Genomic DNA, 25,003 nt, shown 5'->3' on the forward strand with positions numbered 1-25,003 from the left:
TGTAGCTGATGTATTTATATTAGTGATTGCTTTGTGTATTTTGCTAGTTTCTGCTCGTTCTAGAAAGAATTTTCTTAAATTGTCTACCTGTCCATAATGTAGGTTTTTTGTATCTATAAATCCCCTTCCACCTTCCATTCTGCTTAATGTGAATCTTTCTGTTGCTGAATGTATGTGATGTATTCTATATTTGTGGCATTGTGATCGTGTAAGTGTATTGAGTGCTTCTAGGTCTGTGTCACTCCATTTCACTACTCCAAATGAGTAGGTCAATACTGGTATAGCATAAGTATTTATAGCTTTTGTCTTGTTTCTTGCTGTCAATTCTGTTTTCAGTATTTTTGTTAGTCTTCGTCTATATTTTTCTTTTAGTTCTTCTTTAATATTTGTATTATCTATTCCTATTTTTTGTCTGTATCCTAGATATTTATAGGCATCTGTTTTTTCCATCGCTTCTATGCAGTCGCTGTGGTTATCCAATATGTAATCTTCTTGTTTAGTGGGTTTTCCCTTGACTATGCTATTTTTCTTACATTTGTCTGTTCCAAAAGCCATATTTATATCATTGCTGAATACTTCTGTTATCTTTAGTAATTGGTTGAGTTGTTGATTTGTTGCTGCCAGTAGTTTTAGATCATCCATGTATAGCAAATGTGTGATTTTGTGTGGGTATGTTCCAGTAATATTGTATCCATAATTTGTATTATTTAGCATGTTGGATAGTGGGTTCAGAGCAAGACAGAACCAGAAAGGACTTAATGAGTCTCCTTGGTATATTCCACGCTTAATCTGTATTGGCTGTGATGTGATGTTATCTGAATTTGTTTGGATATTAAGTGTGGTTTTCCAGTTTTTCATTACTATGTTTAGAAACTGTATCAATTTAGGATCTACTTTGTATATTTCCAATATCTGTAGTAACCATGAGTGGGGTACACTATCAAAGGCTTTTTGGTAATCAATGTATGCATAGTGTAGGGACCTTTGTTTAGTTTTAGCTTGATATGTCACCTCTGTATCTATTATCAGTTGCTCTTTACATCCTCGTGCTCCTTTGCAGCAGCCCTTTTGTTCTTCATTTATAATTTTGTTCTGTGTTGTATGTGTCATTAATTTCTGTGTGATGACTGAAGTTAATATTTTGTATATTGTTGGTAGGCATGTTATGGGGCGATATTTAGCTGGGTTTGCTGTGTCTGCTTGATCTTTAGGTTTCAGATAGGTTATTCCATGTGCAAGTGTATCAGGGAATGTGTATGGGTCTGCAATGTAACTGTTAAATAATTTAGTTAGATGTGAATGTGTTGAGGTGAACTTCTTTAGCCAGTAATTTGCTATTTTATCATTTCCAGGGGCTTTCCAATTGTGTGTAGAATTAATTGCTCGGGTGACTTCATGTTGCAAAATTATCACTTCAGACATTTGTGGTATCATCTTGTATGTGTCTGTTTCTGCTTGTATCCACCGTGCATGCCTGTTATGTTGTACCGGGTTTGACCATATGTTGCTCCAGAAGTGTTCCATGTCTGTTATGTTTGGTGGATTGTCTATTTTAATGTGTGTGTTATCCATTGTTTGGTAAAATCTCTTTTGGTTTGTGTTGAATGTTTGGTTTTGTTTCCTTCTATTTTCACTTTTTTTGTATCTTCCAAGTCGTTTGGCCAATGCTTGTAATTTCTGCTTTTTTTCATCTAATTGCTCTATTGCTTCTTGTTGAGAGATTTTACCTAACCTTTTTCGTTTTTTGTCTGATATTTCATTTCTTATAAATTGTGTTAGCTGTCCGATGTCTTTTCTCAGTTTTTCTATTCTGATCTGTAGCCTGTGTTGCCATGCTGGTTTTGTGGGTTTCTTCTGTGTGTTGGTTTGTTCTGATCTCTGCCTAGTGTGTATATTTAGTGTAGTGAGTGCTCCTATATAAACCAGTAGTTGTAACTCTTCCATAGTTGTGTTTTCATTTATTTTGTTGTGTATGATTGTGTTGATAGTTTTTATTGTTGTTTCGACTTGTGGGTTATTTGGCGGTCTATGCAAGAATGGTCTAATGTCTGTATTTGTGTCTTTGTATTCTATATATGTCAGCTGAAATTTCTCTTCTATATCTAACACGTGTGTCTCTTCGTGTTCTATTTGTGCTTGTTCTGGTGGCTGTCTTAAGATTTCGTTTTCCTCTGATTGTTTAATTGATGCGTGTTGGTCTTTGTTTGTTTGCTCTGGGATGTTTTGAGTCCATTACTGTATTTTCTTCTTCTTCTTCTGATTGCACATTATTTTGTTCCAGTATTTGTTGTACTTGTTGTTTGATGATTTCTAATTCTGGCTGGGGTATCCTGTTATTTTTTATTATTACACGGATCTGATCAGCTAGTCGTTGTTTTGTTAAAAATTTTAATTCCGGGTATCTGGTAATAAATGTTGTGTATACTTGTGATCTGTATCCAGTTGTGTTGGTTCCTAGGTTTGTTGCTTGGTAGTAACAGAACGTGAGGTGTCGATTAACTTCATCTGACCATCTCATCCTCTGTCTTTGTTTTCCTTCTAGGGTGGTTGCAGGAAGCATATCCTGCAAAACACCTCTATTTGGATTTAAATCATTTTCCAGTTGGCTAGCAGTGTCGTTACCATTGTGGGCGGGCATAGGGTTCAAGCGTTGTCCCCGACCATGACGGCGCTTGTCCGAGGCTTCTTTAGTTCTGTCCTGAACCAAGTAATCACACTAAAAGGGGGGTTAGCCCTATTAGTGGTTTGTTCTTTTCGTCGCCTTTTACGACTGGCAGAACATACCGGAGGCCTATTCTTTTCCCGGGCCTCCACGGGGTTTATTATTATTATTATTATTATTATTATTATTATGTTGATTCGACTTACATGGTGGGCCTTAATAAAAATGATATTTCATTTTATTTTGATGTACAATTAAATGCTTTTGTGAAGTTCTCCCCTTTTTTTTTTAACAATATTAATCTTCAGTATAAATTATTTTTTTACCTTAATGAATGTTAGACTCACTGAATCTTAAAGCTTGAACATATAAGTTGAACAATGGAATAAACTTTTCATATTAATTTCCTCGGCTAGTCAGTTCACTTTAAAGCAAAAAATCTGTAGTTATTAATTACAATTGCGACCCACACACACGCGAGAGTATTCCTTCTTACCTCTGTTAACCATTGCATTGTAGTCGGAGTCCTGGCTCTGGCTCTCAGCTGTTGTACTGAAAATAAGAATCTTAAAGCTACGTATTTTCTGCAGCGTCGGGCAGCTGTGGAGAAAAATGTATATTATGTTAATAGCAGGCGAGTTTTTCGCTTCCACTAATTTTTTATAAGTTAATATCGCCACGTAATGCCGTCGTTGGCTGCATCGGCTGCTGCGATTGTTGAACTGTAAATTACTCGAATGCAGGTTAATTCAAAGGAAGGTGGACATGAAATCAGGATCACCTCTTACAAATTAAAAGTGAACAATAATATTAAATCAATATATTATTTCCTTAATTAGTACAAATATGCTTACATTTGCCAGCACTCACAAGATGTCCTTCTACATGCAACCAAGACAAGAGAAGAAGTGAAGACGACTAAAAAATTAACAAAAGAGTGTATCTTGTCGTCTCTTTAGATCATTTTGTTATATTTCTTTGCCCTCGAAACTTACACAGAGAAATTATTGTAATACGGGTACATGAGAAAAAGTATATTATTCAATTTTTAATTGTCTCTTCTTTATAAATACTGTTTTTTAAGTCTTTTCGTATTATTTCACTGGGGACGCTATAAGAGGTAAAATTTGACACACATGCTTGGAATGACCTGGGGTTTTATGGGGGGGGGGGGGGAAGTTCACAAAAGTCCAAAGATGGTGCTGGACAGTAAAACTGCTACCGTGACGGGTGAGAGGTACACCGATATGTTACAGAATCACATCATCCCCAGCCTGGCTAGTAAACACCTGCTGGAACGTACGATGTTTATGCAGGATGGCGCTCCACCCCATATTGCTAGACGCGTGAAAGATCTCTTGCTCGTGTCATTTGGTGATGATCATGTGCTCAGTCGCCATTTTCGTCATGCTTGGCCTCCCAGGTCCCCAGACCTCAGTCTGTGCGATTATTGACTTTGGGGTTACCTGAAGGCGCAAGTGTATCGCGATCGACCGACATCTCTAGGGATGCTGAAAGACAACATCCGACGCCAATGCCCCATCATAACTCCGGACATGCTTTACAGTGCTGTTCACGACATTATTCCTCAGCTACAGCTATTGTTGAGAAATGATAGTGGACATATTGAGCATTTCATGTAAAGAACATCAGCTTTGCTTTGTCTTACTTTATTATGCTAATTATTGCTATTCTGATCAAATGCAGCGCCATCTGTTGGACATTTTTTAAACTTTTGTATTTTTTTGGTTCTAATAAAATCCCATGTCATTCCAAGCATGTGTGTCAATTTGTACTTCTCTATCTACATTATTCCGTAATTTCTTCTGTTTTCAAATTGATACTGACTTTTTGATCACCCGGTATATGTATCAACCAAAAAGTAAATGTTGAATGGCCAAAAAAGAAGAAAAATAATGTGGAAAATGAACAAAACACTTGAATTAGGTATTGATAAAAGTGTGCAAAGAATTGCAATGAATTTAATGTGGAATGCTCATTTTGGTGCATTCAATCATATAAGGTATTGCTGTTGTGATGAACATTATCTGCTACAATGTAAAGAGAAGGAAAAACAGCATTCCAAGTATAGTGAGTCTCACATATCATCTTATTCCTATAAACACTCCAAAATGAAATAAGACCTTCAACTATAACGCTGCTAATTAATTTTATGATGTTTAACAAATCCTTATTTATAAATTTGATCTGAAGAACAATAATAACGTATTGCTTTTATTTGCAGAAGTCAAAAAACACTGTCAAAGCCCACGTCAATGCCGCTTTTTTTCGCCAACTTCGTGAGATTTTAGGAATAGTTGTACCAGGTGTATTTAGCACAGAATTTGGTTTCCTACTGCTTGTAGCTGCCTCATTAATTGCAAGAACATATTGTGACTTATGGATGATACAGAATGGAACCTTCATTGAAAGGTATGTTTAACCTAACATTATGACTGTAGATTTTATTGTTAACTGTTTTATAAGAGTCACATAAAGGTTACCCGGTAACAACACACTGTTGATGGTAATGATTAGTCACCATAAATATACAGTAAGAAATATATTGTTTTAATGTATCATTTCCCCTTCCTCTTCTGAATATTACATTCAAAGTGCATTTGCGCTTGTGCGTTATATCATTGGGCAAGTTTCACAAGAAAAACATTCCATCCATCAGTTGTTTTTTGTAATATTATCAGAAATAAGTATTTCTCATGTGACACTTGTTTTTCTCATTTTCCAGCGCTATTATTAACATGGATAAGAAGAAATTCATTCAGAGGCTCTTAAAATATGTTGCAGCCATACCTCTGGTAAGTATCATTAGAGCTGCTGCTGTTTATTTTTGGTACAGAGTGCATGTATGGTTGTGAGGGACTGGAGGGGGGGGGGGGGGGGCAAGAGAGAGCGAGACAGAGAATTATTTAGAAGATCCTTAGTTTCAGTTGTCAATCTAGTGAAAATTTCAAAAGAAACTGTCAGGCATTTAAGCAGAAAACTTGTCACCTAGTAAAAGCATAAAATTACAGCATGTAATTAGATGAATTGGGAAATTAGGTAAGAATTACACGCAGACCAGGAACTTGTTTTTTAACAAAATAGCAAAAATTCACAGGACAAATAGTAGGGATGAATACTTCTCACTGTTGCTCTTGGATGGAGAGTGCTACTAGTCATGCAGACTTTGAGTATTGCATAATATGCCAATACAAGAAATTTCGAGAACCTTGTAGAAATGATATTTATTGAATAATAAATATTAACTGGTGACCCATGGCACTTTAGACAATGACTGCTATTCCCAATTGCATTGCTCTGTCCCCAGGAAAACAGCGGCCCTCTGTTTCAGAAATCTCATTTGACTGACTGCAGCATCATAGATCTACATTCACAGGAGAAAAAAATGCAACACCAAGGAGAGGGCAGCATAAACGAAAGTTGGTAGTTGTGTTTCTATATCTGAAATATGATATCTATTTAAATTTCATGCCAGCTGCAGAAGTTTGCTGCTAGTAGAGCTCATTGGAGGGCAGGGTGGAGGTCTATTTTGTTTTCTGGTGATAGCTGGTTCTGCCTCAGTGCCGGTGATGGTCGTGTGTTGTTGGGAGGGCACCAGTTGAGACCCTACAACCACTGTCTGCATACTAGACACATTGTTGAACCTATACTTGCAATTGTGGTCTGGTATGCGATTTTGTTTGACAACAGGAGCACTCTCCTGATTATCCCATGTCAGTCTGATGATTCAACCATTTGTGCTGCTATTCATAATCATCATTCCACGTGGTGTTTTCCAACAGGATAACTCTCACCCACATACAGCTGTTGTGACCGAGCATGCTCTACAGTGTGTCGACATGTTGCCTTGGCCTGCTGAGTCATGATATCTGTCTCTAATCTAGCACATATGGGACAACCATGGCATCATCCACAGCCAGCATTAACTGTTCCTATTAACATATCAGGTGCAACAGGTATGAAACTCCATCCCACGAACTGATATCTGGCATCTGTACAACACATAGCATGCACGTCTGCATGCTTGCATTCAACATTCCGGTAGTTACACTGGGTTATTAACATACCAGCATTTCAAATTTGCAATGGCTTATCTCACACTTAAATTAACCTGTGTTCCTGCAGTGTTAATCATTTAAATATGTTACCTAGACAAATGTATTGCCAAAATTTCATTACTGTGAACTAATTATTTTTTGGTATTGTTGGTGGATCCTCACATTCTGCTCATGTTGTCACGTACTATTCACCATGATGAGCATCAAATGTAACCACTCCCATTGAAGCTTCGTGATCATCAAGTGAGCCTCCAGTTTTCTTGGATGAGAAGCCCCCGTTGTCCATCTGTCCATGACTGAAGTATGTCTTCATGTGGAGGACATGGACAACATCTCCATGCCTATTATCCTCAACTTTGTGTATGACATCTGACAAGCAATAAAGGGTAAGATAGGGCACAAAATAGTGCTTTAGTAACTTTTCCAGTTACCACACTTATTACCTTACAGTTGTAAAAGTCCATACCAAGTCTTCATTGGCCAGAGCTTAGTGTTGCAATACTCTGTCCTTCTCTTGGATGTCTAAGGACTGCATGCGAGCCTGCTGTTGTCTCTCATCTTTGTTCCTCGAGATGAGCTGTTTCACGTAGTTATCCTGAGTGTCATCCAGTTGAAATGGGAATAGTGTATAAATTGTTGTTTCATCCTCACAATTTTGTAGTAGAAAAAAATTGTAAAACCTGTAGTCTCTTGGTTTGTATTGCAGTTGCATTATGCAACGTGAGCATATCTACAAATGCCTTATTAAAGCATCCTATGAGGCTATTTGTGTGCAGAGCTCATAGGCAGTTATCATCCTGTGGGTGACATTGCAGTGTGAATTACCTCTACTTCTAATTTTGACTGGAAAACTTTCCCATAGTGACAGATCATCAGAGGGTTGGTCTGTGCTTCAAAACTATGTCTTCTGCAAAGGACCTTGCAAGTTCTGGAGCTTCAGCTGTCACCACAGCTTTGGTGCCAACATAGCAGGTGAGGTAGTCAGTGCAGACTGTTATCCACTGATTACCATTTGTAGACTTTGGAAAGTGGAAACCTCCTCAAGAGCTAGACACCAGTCTGGTGCAATGGTGCTGCTCCAGGGGGAATTTGTGTTTGGTGCTTGGGAGGTAATTGGGGCACTTTCTTCAGTCACTGAAATTCCTGACAATGGATCACACAGTGTCTATGGTCTGACAGGAAACTAGGCCGCTGACGCTGCTGCCAAGGCTGCAGTCCTCATACCTCAGCCTGCTAGTTTTACATTGTGTAGCTGTTTGTCAGCAGGTGGTGTCACTTTGACATCACCACTAGCCCTCCCTTCATGAGAACAAACTCAAGTTATTGAGCCTCTCTCAGCTGCTTGGATGACCTCCTCTCAGCCCTGTCGCTATGAGGAGAATATTTTAGCTAGGTTGCGTATCGGGCACTGTTTTTTAGCCATTGCCATTTAACAAATGCTGCTCACCCACCACTTTGTGCTCATTGCGCCCAACCTTTGACGGTCTGCCCTTTTTTTTAACCACTTGCGTTCTCATTTGTGTTTGCCATCTGAGTTATCAGCCAATTTAGTGAATGACGTGCGGGCTGTTGACTGCATTTTACCTTTTATCCGTCACAGCAATATGGCAAAGGCCATTTAATTTTTAGTTCAGGACCTCCATTTCTCTATGGTGTATTTTATAGACCTTTCTCCACGTCCCTGTTTTTAGTTGTCTCTTGATGTTCTGCTGTTCCAACATGGGCACATATGATCCTAGTTGTTTTTGTGCCCTAAAACAAAACAAAACAAAACAAGACAAAAATATGTCATCTAACAGATCAGTAGAGATTCGTCTGGTGATACCTGGGTGTTGCTCTGTGTAATGTTTGTGGATCCCAGCTGATCTGAGGTTGGATGTTCATGGAAATACTTCAGGATAGCTGCCTGTAAATGAGCTGGGATGATGAGCAACTGTTTCCAATGCATTGGACCATAGTTCCTCTTATACAGTGTTCCATTTACTAATTGGAATTCTTTTGGTTAGTTCTTCCTTCTTCAAGGATTCTATAGTTTTATGCAGTATTGGATTTCTGTCTTCAGCATGTGATGAAGCAAGCTGAGACCTCTTTACTTCCTCTCCTGTTTTGCCATCTGGATCCTTAAATTAATTAATTAATTTTTTACTAATTACAATTAACATACATTAGTATAATCTACATTTTCATAAAAGTGAAAGGTTGGTCCTCTGTCTTATGAAATATAGCACCAGATCTAATTTTGTGCTTAGCTTTGTGTCTGTAATTAATTTCCTGATTTATTTTGACTATTCCTAGTTAATATCTTTTGTCATATGGTGAAACCAGTAATTGTTTCATGACTTAATTTCTGTTGTTGACTTACAAACAAATATAAATTCTGTAATAGTTATAAATATTTGGAAGAAGAACTATTGGGATTCTTAAAGTATTTATTTGGCTCTATTCGAAAACATACAGCAAAGCCAGCCCTTAATTAATTCCAAAATAATTATCAGATTTGTCAAAAGCATTGTTTGCATAACTATATCTGTTAATTTCATTATTTAAACAAATAATTCAGTCTAACCTTTATGGTAGAAGATAATGTTAAAAAGAACCAATTTTTCAATGTATTCAGTTAATTGAATGAGTTATGTTTTAATTGTAATTTCTGTAACTTAAACATCAAACAATGTATAGTTTCAGTACCTATTATTGTGAGGATATATAAAGGCTCGATTTTTGGTCCCAAAACAGTCGGTCCACAGCTGATTTTCAGATGGGAAGTCTGTATCAGTTAGAGTAATACGTCAACTGAACAGTGGAATTAGTGCAACACAAATAGGTCGTGTGTTAAAACAATGACAGCGTCTGTTCAATTGTTTTGAGAAAGTGTCACATATACAGTATTATTCTGGAAGAGGTGTGAACTGTGTGGTTAGGTTTTTACTCTCGTAGATATTCAACAGCGAAGTATTGTAGCAGTATGCTGATGTTTGCGTGCAGTCTATTAATGAGGCTTATCAACAAATTACCAATAGTGAACTGGCCATATAACTGTGTAATATTGGGGGGTTGTGAACAGTGAAAATAAAGAACTGAAACACAACTGAGTAACTGTTGGCTATGTCATTTACAGTACTGACTGTGGAACTTCCACCCCACATTTTTCAGCAATTATAACAAGACAGTATGTCAACACAAAGGACTATCAACAAAGAAACAAATTAGGTGAATGTCACAAGCAGCAGTATCATTTAATTCAGTAATGACAGAGATTTCCTCCACACTGCTGTGTTCTGCTAAAGGATTCCTTGAAAGGCAGTCAGTGCTCTTCTGTTTGTGTCTGTTTTTTATATCATTGTGATATTGTATTCCTGGAGCCTCAGTGCCCATCTCACCATTCGAACCGAAGTGTTTTTCAGGCTGGTCAGCCAGCAAAGAGAATTGTTGTATATCACAATGGAGAGTGATTTGCCAAATAAAGAAGGCCAGAACTTGTTTATGGCTTAGACAACTACAAGGCATTCTTTCTTGGGTGTGGAGTAGTCCATCTCTGACTTGGAGATTATTTTGGACATACAAGCTTTTGCTTTCTCAGCCCTGCCTGGGATAAGTGCCCTAGAACTGCCAACTGTCTTGTAACTGCTAGCATCAGTCTGTTGTCACAGCCTTCTGATAGTAGAATGCGAGGACTGAAGATGATTAGAGTGCCTCCTTAAGAGAAGGAAGGATCTTTCTTGCACCTCATACCAGAACATTTGGCATCTCCCTGCAATAGTTTTTGCAAGGAATCTGCTTTGGTACAGAGGCCCTTTATGACTCACCGGTAAGACGAGCACAATCCGAGAAAGCTTCTCACGTCACTAATCTGCCGGTGCATTGGAAAATTTGTACCTGTCCTTGGTTTTTCTCTGGATCATGACAGTTATCACTATTAAGTAGTTGCCTCAAGATTTTTATTTCTTGGTTGACAAAAATGCACTTTTGCAGATTCCGGTGAATGCCTTTGGTCTGAATATAATTCAACATGGTTTTCAGGCAACTTATATGTTCTTCAAATTTCTTAAAAAAAAGTGTCATCCAGATAGCAGAGATATGTCGTCCATTTAAAGTAACAAAGCTGTTTGTCCATCATACTTTTGAAGATGGTTGGAACATCGCACAGTCAAGAGAGCAAAACTTTAATCTCAGAGGCCAGCAGAAGTTATGCAGGCAATGTTTTTCCAGTCGACCTTGTCAGTGTTGATTTGTCAGTAACTGTCCATACTTGAGAAACACTTTGCCCCTTTCAAGCACTCTAGAGAGGGGGGGGGGGGGAGGAGGTCGTTAATGTGTCGCAGTTAGTAGACATCTTTTTTGTGATTTTGTTTAGTAATCAGTAGTCTACACAGTAACACCATCTGCCATCCTCCTTCACAAGGACCACAGGAGAGGACAGAGTTTAATGACGTTCTCTTGCAAAATCTTTTCTACTTCCTCCCAAATTATTCATCATTCAGCTAGTGACACGGTGTAAGAGTCCTGGCTAATTCATGAATTATCCCCAGTGTTGATACAGTGTTTTGCACTCAGCTGCTTGTGGTCTGTCTTTCCTGTGCTTAAAGTTTGAAAGCATCCAAAAATTGGCGCAATATTTCTAAAACTCACTGATGTTACTCAGTCTGACAATATTCTATTGACAGTTCAGTAGTAACTTCCTCCACTGTATTATCCATAATGCTAATAGAGCACAACTCTTCATCGATGGCAGTGAACTGCCCATCTTGGATTAGCTCCACTACTCATACGCATATGTGAGGTGTGATAAAAGAAAAAAGATGGGATTTTTTTAATTTTGCAGGCTTTGTACATTCAGTTTTCAAAATTTTCTTTATCTTGTTGATAGATTTGTTCCTGATGTGTGTTTGCATCTTCAGCTGTTTCAGATATTTAATTTACAGTTGACAGAAAAGGTTGTATGTATTTTCGAATGCATGGCAAATTTTTACTTTCAAAAAGGGTGCATAAAACATTTTGCTTCAAAAATGGAATGAAGTGCAGCACCGCATTAGATATGTTGAAAGTGGCTTTTCTTGAATCCACTACAAGTAAAATAGTTCACGAGTGGTACAAACATTTCAAAGAGGGTCGAGAAGACGTTGAAGGCGACCACTGCACTGGATGCTGTAGCATATTAATTACTGATGACAGTGTGGAAGAAGTAAAGAAAATGGTTCTGGAAAATCACCAAATCACTAAAAGAGAGGTTGTTGATGATATCAGTATATCTTTTGGCTCATACCAAGCAATATTTTTGGATGTTTTGAGCATGAAACATGTAGCAGCAAACGATGTCACATAGACATTGCTCAGGAATTGCTGAGTAAAGTCGACAATGATCCAGAAATAACAGGAGTTGAAACATTGGTCTACAGGTATGACATCAAAACCAAGGCCCAGCTGTCCAAATGGAAACTGCCTGAATAGCCAAAGCCAAAGAAAATTTGACAAGTTTGATCACATACGAAGATTTTTTTTTTGCTGTTTTCTTAGATTACAATGGGATAGTGCATCATGAGTTCCTGCCTTTTGGTCATAAGGTCAATAAAGAGTAGTACTGGGAAGTTCTGTGCTATTTGTGTGAAGCAGTCTGGGGGAAAAAAAATTGTCATGATGATGCTCCCACTCGCACATCAATGCTTGTTTATGGTTTTTTTTAGCAAAAACAAAAACTGTTGTCTTGCCTTCACAGGAAAAGGCCTCCAGCAACTTCTTTCTACTCACAAGGGTGAAGAGAACAACAAAAGGATGTTGTTTCGCCACCATTGATGAGACAAAACAGAATCACCAAAGGAGCTGAACACCATAACAAAAAGTGATTTCCAGAAGTACTTCAAAGATTGGAAAAGGTGCTGGCACAAATATGTAATGTCTGTATTAATTTGAAAGGGATAAAGTGGACATGGATGTATAAAGACTCTTTAAGAAAAACAAAAATTCTCATTACTTTTTGATCCCACCTCATATTTTGGAGATCAGTTGTGGCTGCTCGTGAAATCTAGTGATCCAAAGTTCTCCTGGATCGCATACAAAGCATATGATTGTCACTGGAATGTAGGTTTCATTTGTGAGCTTGAGTAGCTTCCTGCAATCAACAGAAGCTTTACAGTTTAACTGAGCATCAAGATCGCTGAATGGAACTTGTCTTGTTCATGACAGCTGAATAATACCTTCAACCTTTGTTATGTGGGCTTGTTGAAATAGATTTGTCAATTCAGAGCTCTGATTTTCCACAGTCCATGACTACTCATGACACCTGCTAGAAGTCCCATCTGGCAATAACATAGACTACATTCTATTAAAATAACAATTGCAAATGGCTGTCTCCTGTCAGTGACACTTATTCTTTCAATGCTCTTCCTGTTGGATTGACATATTTCCCATTTGAGACTTTTAGCACAATCACTTTCATCTCATGAAACATAGTTTTCTTTAGTGACATCATAAGCTATTGACTTTACAGGAAAAGAAACCCTCGAGTTGACTTGTGCTTGGACATGTTGGCTGTTGATGAAGTCAGTGAGACTTCCTGACATCTTCATAACTGTCATTCATGAAGGATTTTCATCTGTGAGGGCTTTATCTCGAGAGGGTCACCTCTCTTAGTTTTCGTGAATTTGGTAACTAAGTGTATGTCTGGTATCTTTGGATGGCATCAGGGAGCTGCCACAGCATCTTTGGGAGTGACCTTGTCCAGGGTACATAATGGACTTCGTCCTATAGGTAGACTGTAATCTGCAGGTCACTGGTGTGAATAGGACTGTTGTGATGTTTGACATCTTGCGGTGTGTCACTCACCTTTTTCTGCAGTAGCATACAACATTTCCAAGGCATCCACATTGGAAACATACCAACATATTGTTCTCCATGCAGCAAACATGTTCTCTTCTGCAGAGTGGAGGTGTTGATTATACTTGTGTTAGTCAGATGCTGGGTGGTAATTTGACATATGCGGCCTAAGGCGAGTTTGCAGAGTCCATTCTTCATTGTGCATCCAACTTTTTGGTGTTAAAAATCTATACACGTCTTCTTAAACAGCCTCTTACCTGCTGACGTATCAGCTTGACATTCGTGGCTGCTGTCTCTTGTGTATGTAGTCTGACATTTCTGGTTGCCATAAACTGCTGTATCTTTTCTCTTACTACTTGCCATATGAGAAACGAGAGGTCATAGTGGACTTCCACAACTAAAATAGGTACCACAACTGGCGGTCAGCCATACCTCTTTCATCAGACTCTTTCTGTTGCATTTTCTTGATTTGCTGGCATCACATGATGAATATCTGTATTGTGACAAGAGCTTGGTACATGTCTTGTGTGGCTCCTTTCATGAAATGTGAGATTTTTTTTGGCTTCTGTCACATTCAAATTCACAATGTGGCATAGGCCCAGAACATTCTGTATGTAAGACTGTGTTATTCCCCCATGATGTTGGGCCCTGTTATTCAGTTGTTATTGCTGCTGATTTTTACCAAATGTCTTCTTCAGTTTGGTCTGGAATTTCTCCCAGCTATAGACCTTATCACTATTTTTCATGAAGCATTGCTGTGCTGTATTATCACAGTAACAGTGCACATTTGCCGAATACATAAGGTCACCGCACCTGTTGTATTTGGTGACTGTCAAATTCTTTCAGCCATTTTGTCAGGTCCTGACTGGCATCTTGAGAAAATGCTGATGTATGCATGATGTGCAATGAACTTATTACTGTTTGTGAATCCAGTAGTTTCCTGAATATAAGAGTGATGTACTCAGGAGCTTGGTGATACAGATGTTTTGAAGTACCCGATGTCTCCACCAAAGACTGTGACACCATAACCACAATAGTCCAAATCTGAAAGCAGGGTTGCTAATGAAGTAAAACATTTAGCACTGAAAGCACATTTATTACAGGCATCAATGTAAAACAGAACAGAATGCCTCCAGGATGGAGAGTGTTGCTATTTATACAACGATTGAGTGTTACGGAATACACAAACATTACATGAATATGAAATTTCTAGACCTTCTAGAAAAGATAAATATTTTCTGGTTATCAGATGTTAACTGATAACCCACAGCACACCAGCCAGCGATGCTAACCACTACTCTACACTGCGCGTAGCACAGCTCGTGGCACTGTTGTCGAGAATGTAGATGCTGTTGTCAGCCTTTTCAGTTGTGTCAGTGCATCACATGTTTTATATGTACATCTGCATACGTACTCTGCAAGCCACAGTATGGTGCATGGCAAAGAGTGCCTTGTGCCCTTGTGATGAAGCAAGCTGGGATATTTTACTTCCCCTTTTGTTTTGCCATCGTCCTCCTTAGACTTCATTGTTTCACTTTTAACTAATTACCATTAACATATGTGAGCATAATCTGCATTTTCTTAAAAGAGGGAGGTTGCCCCTCAGTTTTAAAGAATAATAACATCACATCTAATTTCGTCCTTACTTTAAGCTATGAAATTGATTTTCTAATTTATTTTGACTGTTACTAGTTAGTATCTTTCATTATAGGGCAAAATCAGTAAGTGCCTCGTAACTTAAATTCTGTTGTTGACATATTAACAAATATAAATTCTGTGCTAATTGTAAACACTTGGAGGAACAACTAATAATATTCTTGAAGGATTCAAAAACTTGTTAGCAAAGCCAACCCTTAATTAATTCCAAAATAATTAACAGTGTTGTCAAAAGTATTGTTTGTGTAGTGATATATGTTAATTTCATGATTAAAACAAATAATTCAGCTTAACCCTAGTAGTAGAAAAAATTGTTAAAAAGACGAAAATTTTCAAGTATACAGTTAAATGAGTTAAGTTTTAATTGTAATTTCTGTAAAGTAAACTTAGAACAGCGCGTAGTTTCAGTACGTATTATTGTGAGGATATAGAAAGGCCCAGTTTTTGGACATGAGACATTCAGTCCACGGCAGAGTTTCAGATGAGGAACCTGTGTAGGTTATAACGACGGTAACACATCAACTTAACAGTGAAATAAGTGTGACACCAAACTGTGCATCTGTCAGCTACATCATTTAAAGTAGTCCGTGTTTGACTTCCACACCCCATTTTTCAGCCAGTATGTCGACACCGAGGACAATCGACAAAGAAATAAAAGAAGGCAAATGTCGTCACACCCTTAGTACCGGTATCGTTTCAATTGCTGTTTCACTCACAAATGGAGTGAGGGTGTAGTTACTTCCTATACAACTCCAAAGAAGCTCTAATTTCTCTTATCTTGTCTATGCAGTCCACAAACAAAGTTTATGTTGGTGGTGGTAGAATCGTTTTGCAGCCATCTGCAAATGCCAGTTCTGTAAATTTTCTCAGTAGAATTTCACAAAAAGAATGTCGTTTCCCTTCGGAACACTTGCCTTTGATCAGATCTATCAGTAAAAAAAATTAAGCAGCACGCTTCTGAATTACTTCAATGTCTTTCACCTGCCGGGGATCCCAAGCACTCTAGCAGTGCTCAAGAATGGGCTGCACTGGCATTCTGTACACAGTCTTCTTTACAGGAAGTATTTCGCAGAAGTGTAACTCACCTTTAAACAGAAGTTCCCCATTTGCTGTCCCTACTACAGAGCAAGCTGTCATTCACCACATGCAACAGAAATTATGTCTGTCATCATGTATCCTTGTACAGTCCTTCAGTGATAAGTCTCAGTATAATTCTGTGTCATCAGCATAGTGTCCACAGATTACTGTTCACACTATCCATCAGTACAAGAGCGGTCTTATATGTGAGGCATTACTGCTGATGCCTTTGTCTCTGATGAATACATGCTGCCCAGGACAACGTACTGGGGCCTATTACTTAAAAAGTTTCTGAGTAACTGACATGTTAGGGAACCTATTTGGTATGCTCAGATTTTTGTTTATAATAGGCAGTGGGGTATGGTGGCAAACACTTTCTGGAAATCTAGGAATACAGAATCTGCCTGTTTCTGTTCATACATAGTTTGCAAGATATCATGTGAGAAAAGGGAAAGCTGACAAGGAGCCATCAGACCTGTTAAACATAGATTTTGAGGAGTTTTGGGAATGTTGTAGAGACTTGTACTCAGTACCTGGCTGATGGCTTTATATAAGGTGACTCCTAGTTCCCAAAAAAATAGAAGTTGAATTCTTATGCTTGACTCCTATTTCTGTAACGTTAATCATATTTCAGCTAAGTGAGTGTAGCACAGTAGCTAAGGATCACAGCTACCACACTTGTGGTATGGGTTCAATCCTACCTCCTGCCTATGTAACTTCTTCCCCTCCCCCCCCCCCCCCCCCCCCAATTTCATAATACAGAATATCATTAAATAGGATATTCAGCTGATTTTGAGCTTGATTATGCAATTAACACAGATTGTTTGGGCTGCCAGTACCAATCGATATAAAAGAGTTGTCTTGCAGAAAAATGAGCAAAAACTGTCCCTGTCCATAAGAAAGATAGGAAAAAGATTAGTCATCCCTGCACAGAACAGTACCGATAACTGCATCAGGAAAGGGATTCCCTTTGGTTTTCTTACATAGGCAAGAACCATCAAGGGAATGTAGTCAGACTTCAAAAAAGAGTTGATGAGTTGATTCATAAATTAAAAAAGCAATTGTGGCCTGCACAAAATCGGGGAGGTTCACAAAAGTGCTATATGAAGAATTTCCCATATGTGAGATAAGGAAAATTTCTTTACATTTTACATATGTGAGGAAGGCAGACTAATCAGAAACTTTAAGATAAAATATTTGTAGATGAAACAAAAGCATGCACCTTCAGGTCTAAAAATTCTGTCACCCAAATGTGTTCCACTTTGCCTTCCCTGTGATGATTATTTTTACAGGTAGTTAAAATTTTGATGAAAAAAGAAAATAAAAATTCCTAGAGACAAATAAAGAAATAGCTTTGAGGGCAGATTCCATGAAAAACATTCTTTAATTCTGATTCAATTTTTGCACCTGTTTTCACAGGAATGATCAAATACCCATGGTCTGCATCAAACTTGATCAAATAAACAGCAGTCTTTTAGGATTTTTTTTTAACTGTTTTCCAGTACCACTTCTGAAAAACCCGTGTGTTGCAAGGCACTAGATTTCATTAAATGTGCATAATGCTCTATGAATTTGTGTTTCAGTTACTTCTACAACAAATACATCCAGAATTCTGTTCTAGCATGGCAATTGATGTTAATGATACGAAAAAAGATGTTTCTGCAATTTGAAGAAAGTGGACTGTAATGATTGATTTAATGACTATCTTTGAATGAGTTTGCATGGCATACACTATTTAACGATATTCTATGTGATAAAATTAAAAAAAAAAATAGAAGTACACAGGCAGGATTGGAACCTGTCCCGTCGGCATACTGGTGTCAACCTTACCCACTGCACTACACTCGCTTGGTCAAGATATTATTAACATTATGGGTATATGAGACATGAATAAAACTTTCTCGGAAACAGGGTGCTACACATGAAACTCTGCTAGCCAGGCACACAGGGCAGGTCCCTCTACAACAGTGGTTCCCCACCTTTCTTAGACACTGCTGTCTGTTGGATCCTCCTCCCCCCCCCCCCCCCCCCGCCCCCCACACACACACACTGTCATCAATCTTAGCAGCTAAATAAATTGCAGAATGAAAGACTTTTCTTGGAACAGTTTTATTTTTAAAGTGATAAAAGATGAATCCCCCCTCATGAACCGTGGACCTTGCCATTAGGGGGGAGGCTTACATAGCTCAGCGATACAGAGAGCTGTATTTTAGGTGCAACCACAACAGAAGGGTATCTTTTGAGAGGCCAGACAGACATGTGGTTCCTGAAGAAGGCAGCAGCCTTTTCAGTAGTTGCAGGGGCAATAGTCTGGATGATTGACTGATCTGGTCTTGCAACATCAACCAAAAAAGCCTTGCTGTGCTGGTACTGCAAATGACCAAAAGCAAGGTGAAATTACAGCTGTAATTTTTCCCAAGGGAGTGCAGCTCAACTATATGATGATGGCATTCTCTTGGGTAAAATATTCTGGTGGTAAAATAATCCCCCATTTGGATCTCCGGGCGGGGCCTACTCAGGAGGATGTCATTATCAGGAGAAACAAAACTGGCATTCTACAAATCAGACCATGGAAAGTCAGATCCCTTAATCAGGCATGTATGTTAGAAAATTTAAAAAGTTAGATGTAGTGGGAATTAGTGGAGTGCAGTGGCAGGAGGAACTGGACTTCTGGTCAAGTGAATACAGCTTTATAAACAAATAGAGGTATTGCAGGAGTAGGGTTAATAATGAATAAAAAAAATAGGAATGCGGATAAGCTACTATGAACAACATAGTGAATGCATTATTCTAGCCAAGGTAGACACGAGGCCCACACCCACCACAGTAGTAAAAGTTTATATGCCAATTAGCTCCATAGCTCTGCAGATGAGGTGGATACTGGGAAAATGTATAATGAGATAAAAGAAATTATTTGGATAGTTAAGGGAGACAAAGATTTAAGTCATGGGGACTGGAATACGATAGTAGAAAAATGTAGAGAAGGAAAAGTAGTAGGTTAATATGGATTTAGGGAAAGGAACGAAAGAGGAAGCCACCTGGTAGAATTTTGCACAGAGCATAACTTAATCATAGCTAACACTTGGTTTAAGAATCACGAAAGAAGGTTGTATATGTGGAAGAGACCTGGACACAGCGGAAGGTTTCAGGTTGATAGTATAATGGTAAGACATAGATTTTGGAACCAGGTTTTGAATTTTAAGACATTTCCAGGGGCAGATGTGGACTCTGACCACAATTAATTGGTTATGAATTGCAGATTCAAACTGAATAAACTGCAAAAAGGCAGTTTCTTAAGGAGAAGTGTGACCTGGATAAACTAAAAGAACCAGATGCTGTAGAGAGTTTCAGAGGGAGCATTAGGGAACAATAGACAAGGACAGGGGAATGGAATACAGTAGAAGAAGAATGGGTAGCTTTGAGAGATGAAATAGTGAAGGCAGCAGAGGATCAAGTAGGGAAAAGATGAGGGCTAGTAGAAATCCTTGGGTAACATAAGAGATACTGAATTTAGTTGATGAAAGGAGAAAACATAAAAATGCAGTAAATGAAACAGGTGAACGGCAATACAAAAATCTAAAAAATGTCTAAACAGGAATGGCTAGAGGACAGATTTAAGGATGTAGAAGCGTATGTCACTAGGGGGGCAAGATAGATACTACCTACAGAAAAATTAGAGAGACCTTTGGGGAAAAGAGAATCACCTGCATGAATATAAAGAGCTCAGATAGAAACCCAGTTCTAAGCAAAGAAGGGAAAGCAGAAAGGTGGAAGGAGTATATGAGGGGGGGGGGGGTCTATGCAAGGGCAGTGTACTTGAGGGCAATACAGTATTATGGAAATGGAAGAGGACGTAGATGAAGATGAAATGGGAGGAATGGTACTGTGTGAAGCATTTGACAGAGCACTGAAAGATCTAAGTTGAAATAAGGCCCAGGACAACATTCCACTGGAACTACTGATAGCCTTGGGAGAGCCATCCCTGACAAAACGCTGCCATCTGGTGAGCGAGATGTATGAGACTGGCGAAATACCCTCAGACTTCAAGAAGAATATAACAACTCCAATCCCAAAGAAAGCATGTGTCGACATGTGTGAAAATTACCAAACTAGCAGTTTAATAAGTCACGGCTGCAAAATATTGACACACATTCTTTACAGACGAATGGAAAAACTGATAGAAGCCATCCTCAGGGAAGATCAGTTTGGATTCCGTGGAAATGTTCGAAGATGTGAGGCAATACTGACCCTACAACTTATCGTAGAAGATAGATGAAGGAAAGGTAAACCTACTTTTCTAATATTTGTAGACTTCGAGAAAGCTTTTGACAATGTTCACTGCAATACTCTCTTTCAAATTCTGAAGGTGGCAGGGGCCAAATATAGGGAGCAAAAGGCTATTTACAATTTGTACAGAAACCAGATGGCAATGATGAGTTGAGAGGCATGAAAGGGAAGCAGTGGTTGGGAAGGGAGTGAGACAGGATTGTAGCCTCTCCCTGATGCTATTCAATCTGTATATTGAGCAAGCAGTAAAGGAAACAAAAGTAAAATTTTGAGTAGGAATTAAAGCTCAGGGAGAAGAAAGAAAATCTTTGTTTGCCAATGATACTGTAATTCTGTTAGAGACAGAGCAGTTGATTGGAATGGACAGTGTCTGGAAAAGAGGACATAATATGAACATCAAGAGCAAAATGAGGATAATGGAGTGTAGTCGATCTAAGTCAGGTGATGCTGAGGGAATTGTATTAGGAAATGAGGTACTTAAAGTAGTAGATGAGTTTTGCTATTCGGGCAGCAAAATAACTGTAGATGGTCAAAGTAGAGTGTATGTAAAATGTAGATTGGCAATGGGAAGAAAAGCATTTCTGAAGAAGAGAAATCTATTAACATCAGGTATAGATTTAAGTCTTCTGAAAGTATTTGTATGGCGTGTCGCCATATATGTAAGTGAAACATGGATAATAAACAGTTTTGACTAAAACAGAATAGAAACTTTTGAAATGTGGTGTTACAGAAGAATGCTGAAGATTAGATGGGTAGATCATGTAACTAATGAAGAGGTAGTGAATAGAATTGGAGAGAATAGAAATTTGTGGTATAACCTACTCGAAGAAGTGGTTGGTCAGTAGGACTTATTCTGAGCCAATTTAGTACTGGAGGGAAGCGTGGAAGATAAAAATCGTAAAGTGAAATGAAGAGATGACTACAGTAAGCAGATTCAGAAGGATGTAGGATGCAGTAGTTACTCAGAAGATGATGACGACAAAAGATGAATGGTGTTTAGAGAGAGAGAGAGAGAGAGAGAGAGAGAGAGAGAGAGAGAGTGTGTGTGTGTGTGTGTGTGTGTGTGTGTGTGTGTGTGTGTGTGTGTGTGTTCTCAGATAAGAAAGCTGACTATACACAGTGAAGATAGACATTAGTTACAAAATATACTTTCCCTGCATGACTCCTCTCCATTGTGGGGCACTTGCTTGACCTGTGCACTTAAACCTCATTGAAACTCAAACAAGTTCAGATGTGTTCACTAGACTTACTGTTTGCAAATTACTCAATTACTGTACACCTTACTTCTGAACTGGCAGAAATTGGAATACTGTGTACAGCTTTATTGTAGCCCTTATGTAGTTACTGCTATGTCGTGCTGTCAATTAATTCAATTTTTTTTTATTTTTTTTTTTTAATTTTGAAGTGCATAATGAAGCAATTTCTGTACTACTGAAGATATTATCTACAACCGGGAGAAGAAATTTTCTTGAGAGATTGAACATTTGTTTTGTGTGTGTGTGTGTGTGTGTGTGTGTGTGTGTGTTTGTTTGTGTAGACTTTTATCATTAGTAATTATGGGACAAAGCACAACATGTGTGTGTTGTGGGAGGACTTCCACCCTATTAATGCTATTAATTGAAAAAAGTGATTATTGATAACTTATATAATCAATATTAGAATCTTACAAAATTGTGATAATAGTAATGATCGTTTGAAAATATTTTAGTTTTGAGACTGAAACAGAATCAAATTGTTTAATGTTTTACCAGTCAGAAAATTTCATTTTACCCCTCGGAAGCTAATCACCCTCAGGTTAGGAACCACTGCTCTATAATATAAATCAGTCTCTTCTAAACCCATACTGATTTGTGGACAGAAGGTTTTCTGTCTCAAGAAAAATATGTTATATTCGAACTTAGACTTTGCTCAAGAGTTCTACAGAAAAACAGTGTTTAGAGCATTTGTATGTAACTTTTCAGATATATTCTTTTACCTGTCTTATATAGAGGAGTGAAGAACACTTTTTTTCCAGTCAATTGCGACTTTGTGCTAGGCAAGTGCTTCATGAAAAATGTTAGCTAAGTAAGGCACCAATGCCTGTGAAACCAAAGTTGGAGTCCACCCAAACCTGGTGACTTGTTTTCAACTCATTCAGTTGCTTCTGCACCACAGGGATGCCTATTACTATGTTCTCCATACAGGAATCTGTGCAATAATCAAACGATTACATGTTGTACGATCCTCTTTCATCCTGGATTTCCTGAACACAACATTTAAAACTTCGATTTTCCTTTTGCTTCCTTCTGTTGCCACACCAGACTGACCGATGAGTGACTAGATAGAAGCCATTGATCCTCTTAATGATTTTACATAGAATGAGAATTCTCTAAGGTTCTCAGGAAGGTCATTTGCTAAGGTAACAGTAACTTCAGGAACTTAGTTATGAAAGCTTCTGCAATTTGCTGTTAAAATTCTGTCAATCAAAGTGGCTTAGCTTTGCACTAGATATAATATCACTCCCAGTGTGTTTCAAATAGTGAGCATGTATAAAAGGACCTAAAATTATCGCTTGGCCTAAAAAACCTCCAGATGCACTCCAAAGGTAGTCTGCTATGAGAATAGCTGCTTGCTGTGTGTAGTGCACCTCTGACTTAAGAGGAGTCGTACAGTTCTCCAGGCTATAACACAGTGAATATCACCAAAGAACTGGCGGACTCTCTGGTTGAGACCCTCAACTTGATTCCAAACAAAACAACCATTATCAATTCTGGGTACAATGCTGCAAATTGTGAGCTCTGCTCTGCCAGCAGCCTAAACAACTTCCACCAGCCACCCATATGAACTGGCAGCAACCGTGTCAACTGCTAATGTGACTGTGAAGTGGAAATACAAAGGAGCAACCACAGGTAAACCAATACCAGGTAGGCTTCATGGATAGGGTCTACACTCCGCACAGCATGGAGAGGGGTTGTAGAAAATCACATGAAATCAACAGAAGGAATCACTCTTGACTTCCAAAGTACTACCAGCAGTCCAGCTAGCACGACATCTGGGCATAGGGAGTTCAAAGAATGGGATACAATGGTCAGGCAGTTCCTTGTTTCTGTAGTTGGTGGCAAGCAACACTTGATGTGGTGCAGAGGGACCACCACTGGACAGTGGATGACTGGGAATGAGGGACTTGGAGTGATCAATTACATTATTCCCTGTATCAGTCCGATGGAAGGGTTTGGGTTTGGTGAATGCCTGGAGAGTATTACCTGCCATCGTTTGTAGTGCCAACAGTGAGGTAGGGAGGATGTGGTGTTATGGTATGAGGATGCTTTTCTTGGTTAGGATGTGCTTTCATTATTGTGCATAAGAGAAAGGTAAATGCAAAGGATATAAACACATGTTACTACATTATGTACTGTGCACCGTAGAGGAATTGTTCTGAGACGATGATTGATTGTATCAGCATCCTGTCACAAAGCAGCATCTGTGAGGCACTGGTTTATTTACAATAATATTCTTGATATTTAATGGCCTGCTTGGAGTCTCAACCTGAACTCAATGGAATACTTTTGGAATGAATTAGAATGTCGACTTCACTCCAGACCCTGGCATCTGACATCACTACCTTCTTTGATTTTGACTCTTGAGAAAGAATGGGAATTCAGCAGAGTTTAAGCCATCATAAATGTAAGGAATGAACACACCCCTTACTGAAGTCCACAAATAGGTGTTTGGATACTTTTGATGAGATTGTGAAAGATTTATTCTATATATATAAACTTTCATTTAACAATCTATCAATTTTCATTTAACTATTTTAATAACATAGTTTCATATCAGTGTGTACTTGCCTTGAGTTCTCATGAAAAACTGCCTTTCTTTATTTTATTTATTTTTAGTTTTTTTTTATTTCATGTTCTAATGATCCATGCTGTAAATATCTCACAGGATATGAAACATGTCAGTCTTAGAAGTTTGTGGAGAATACATTATATAGTGTTATGTAAGAATTACTTAACTGTTTCATGTTAAGGTGTCTACAACTTCAGTTCTATTATAGAAAAATAAAATATTTATTTATGTTTACAATAATAAATAAATGTATTGTCTGTTTTCGTTTTTTTATATGCAGTAGACTGCTATGTAAAATATGAGGACTTAATCGTTCACAGTGTAAATAATTTAGGAGTAAAGGAAACCATTCATTGAATAGCTGAAGTATTGAGAAAAGAAACTTGCTAGCTTTTTGAATCAGTCCTTTCACGAGCTAGTACACACATGCACATGTGTGTGCACTTGCACATGCTCGCACCCACGTTTATCTGTTCCTCTACATGGTGTCTTCTGGCAGTCTCAGTTAATGGAGACTGAGACCAGGAGGATTACTTGAGCAAAAGATGTGTTGCAAGGATGACTCACATCTCCATAGTTGAGAAAAGCTGGTGGGGGAGGGAAG

At 38.4% G+C, this 25,003-nt stretch overlaps 1 protein-coding gene across 1 annotated transcript in view; it reads left to right on the forward strand.

Annotated features, from left to right (window-relative positions):
• LOC126181417 (ATP-binding cassette sub-family D member 3) overlaps nucleotides 1-25,003 on the forward strand; it is a 122,228-nt gene that overhangs the window by 28,222 nt on the left and 69,003 nt on the right. Inside the window, exons 3-4 of the mRNA XM_049924769.1 lie at nucleotides 4,908-5,095; nucleotides 5,409-5,478. Coding sequence (XP_049780726.1) covers nucleotides 4,908-5,095; nucleotides 5,409-5,478 — 258 coding nt within the window. The remainder of the gene's footprint in view (nucleotides 1-4,907; nucleotides 5,096-5,408; nucleotides 5,479-25,003) is intronic.

This window comes from Schistocerca cancellata, chromosome 1, assembly GCF_023864275.1.
Source record: "Schistocerca cancellata isolate TAMUIC-IGC-003103 chromosome 1, iqSchCanc2.1, whole genome shotgun sequence".
NCBI lineage: Eukaryota > Metazoa > Arthropoda > Insecta > Orthoptera > Acrididae > Schistocerca > Schistocerca cancellata.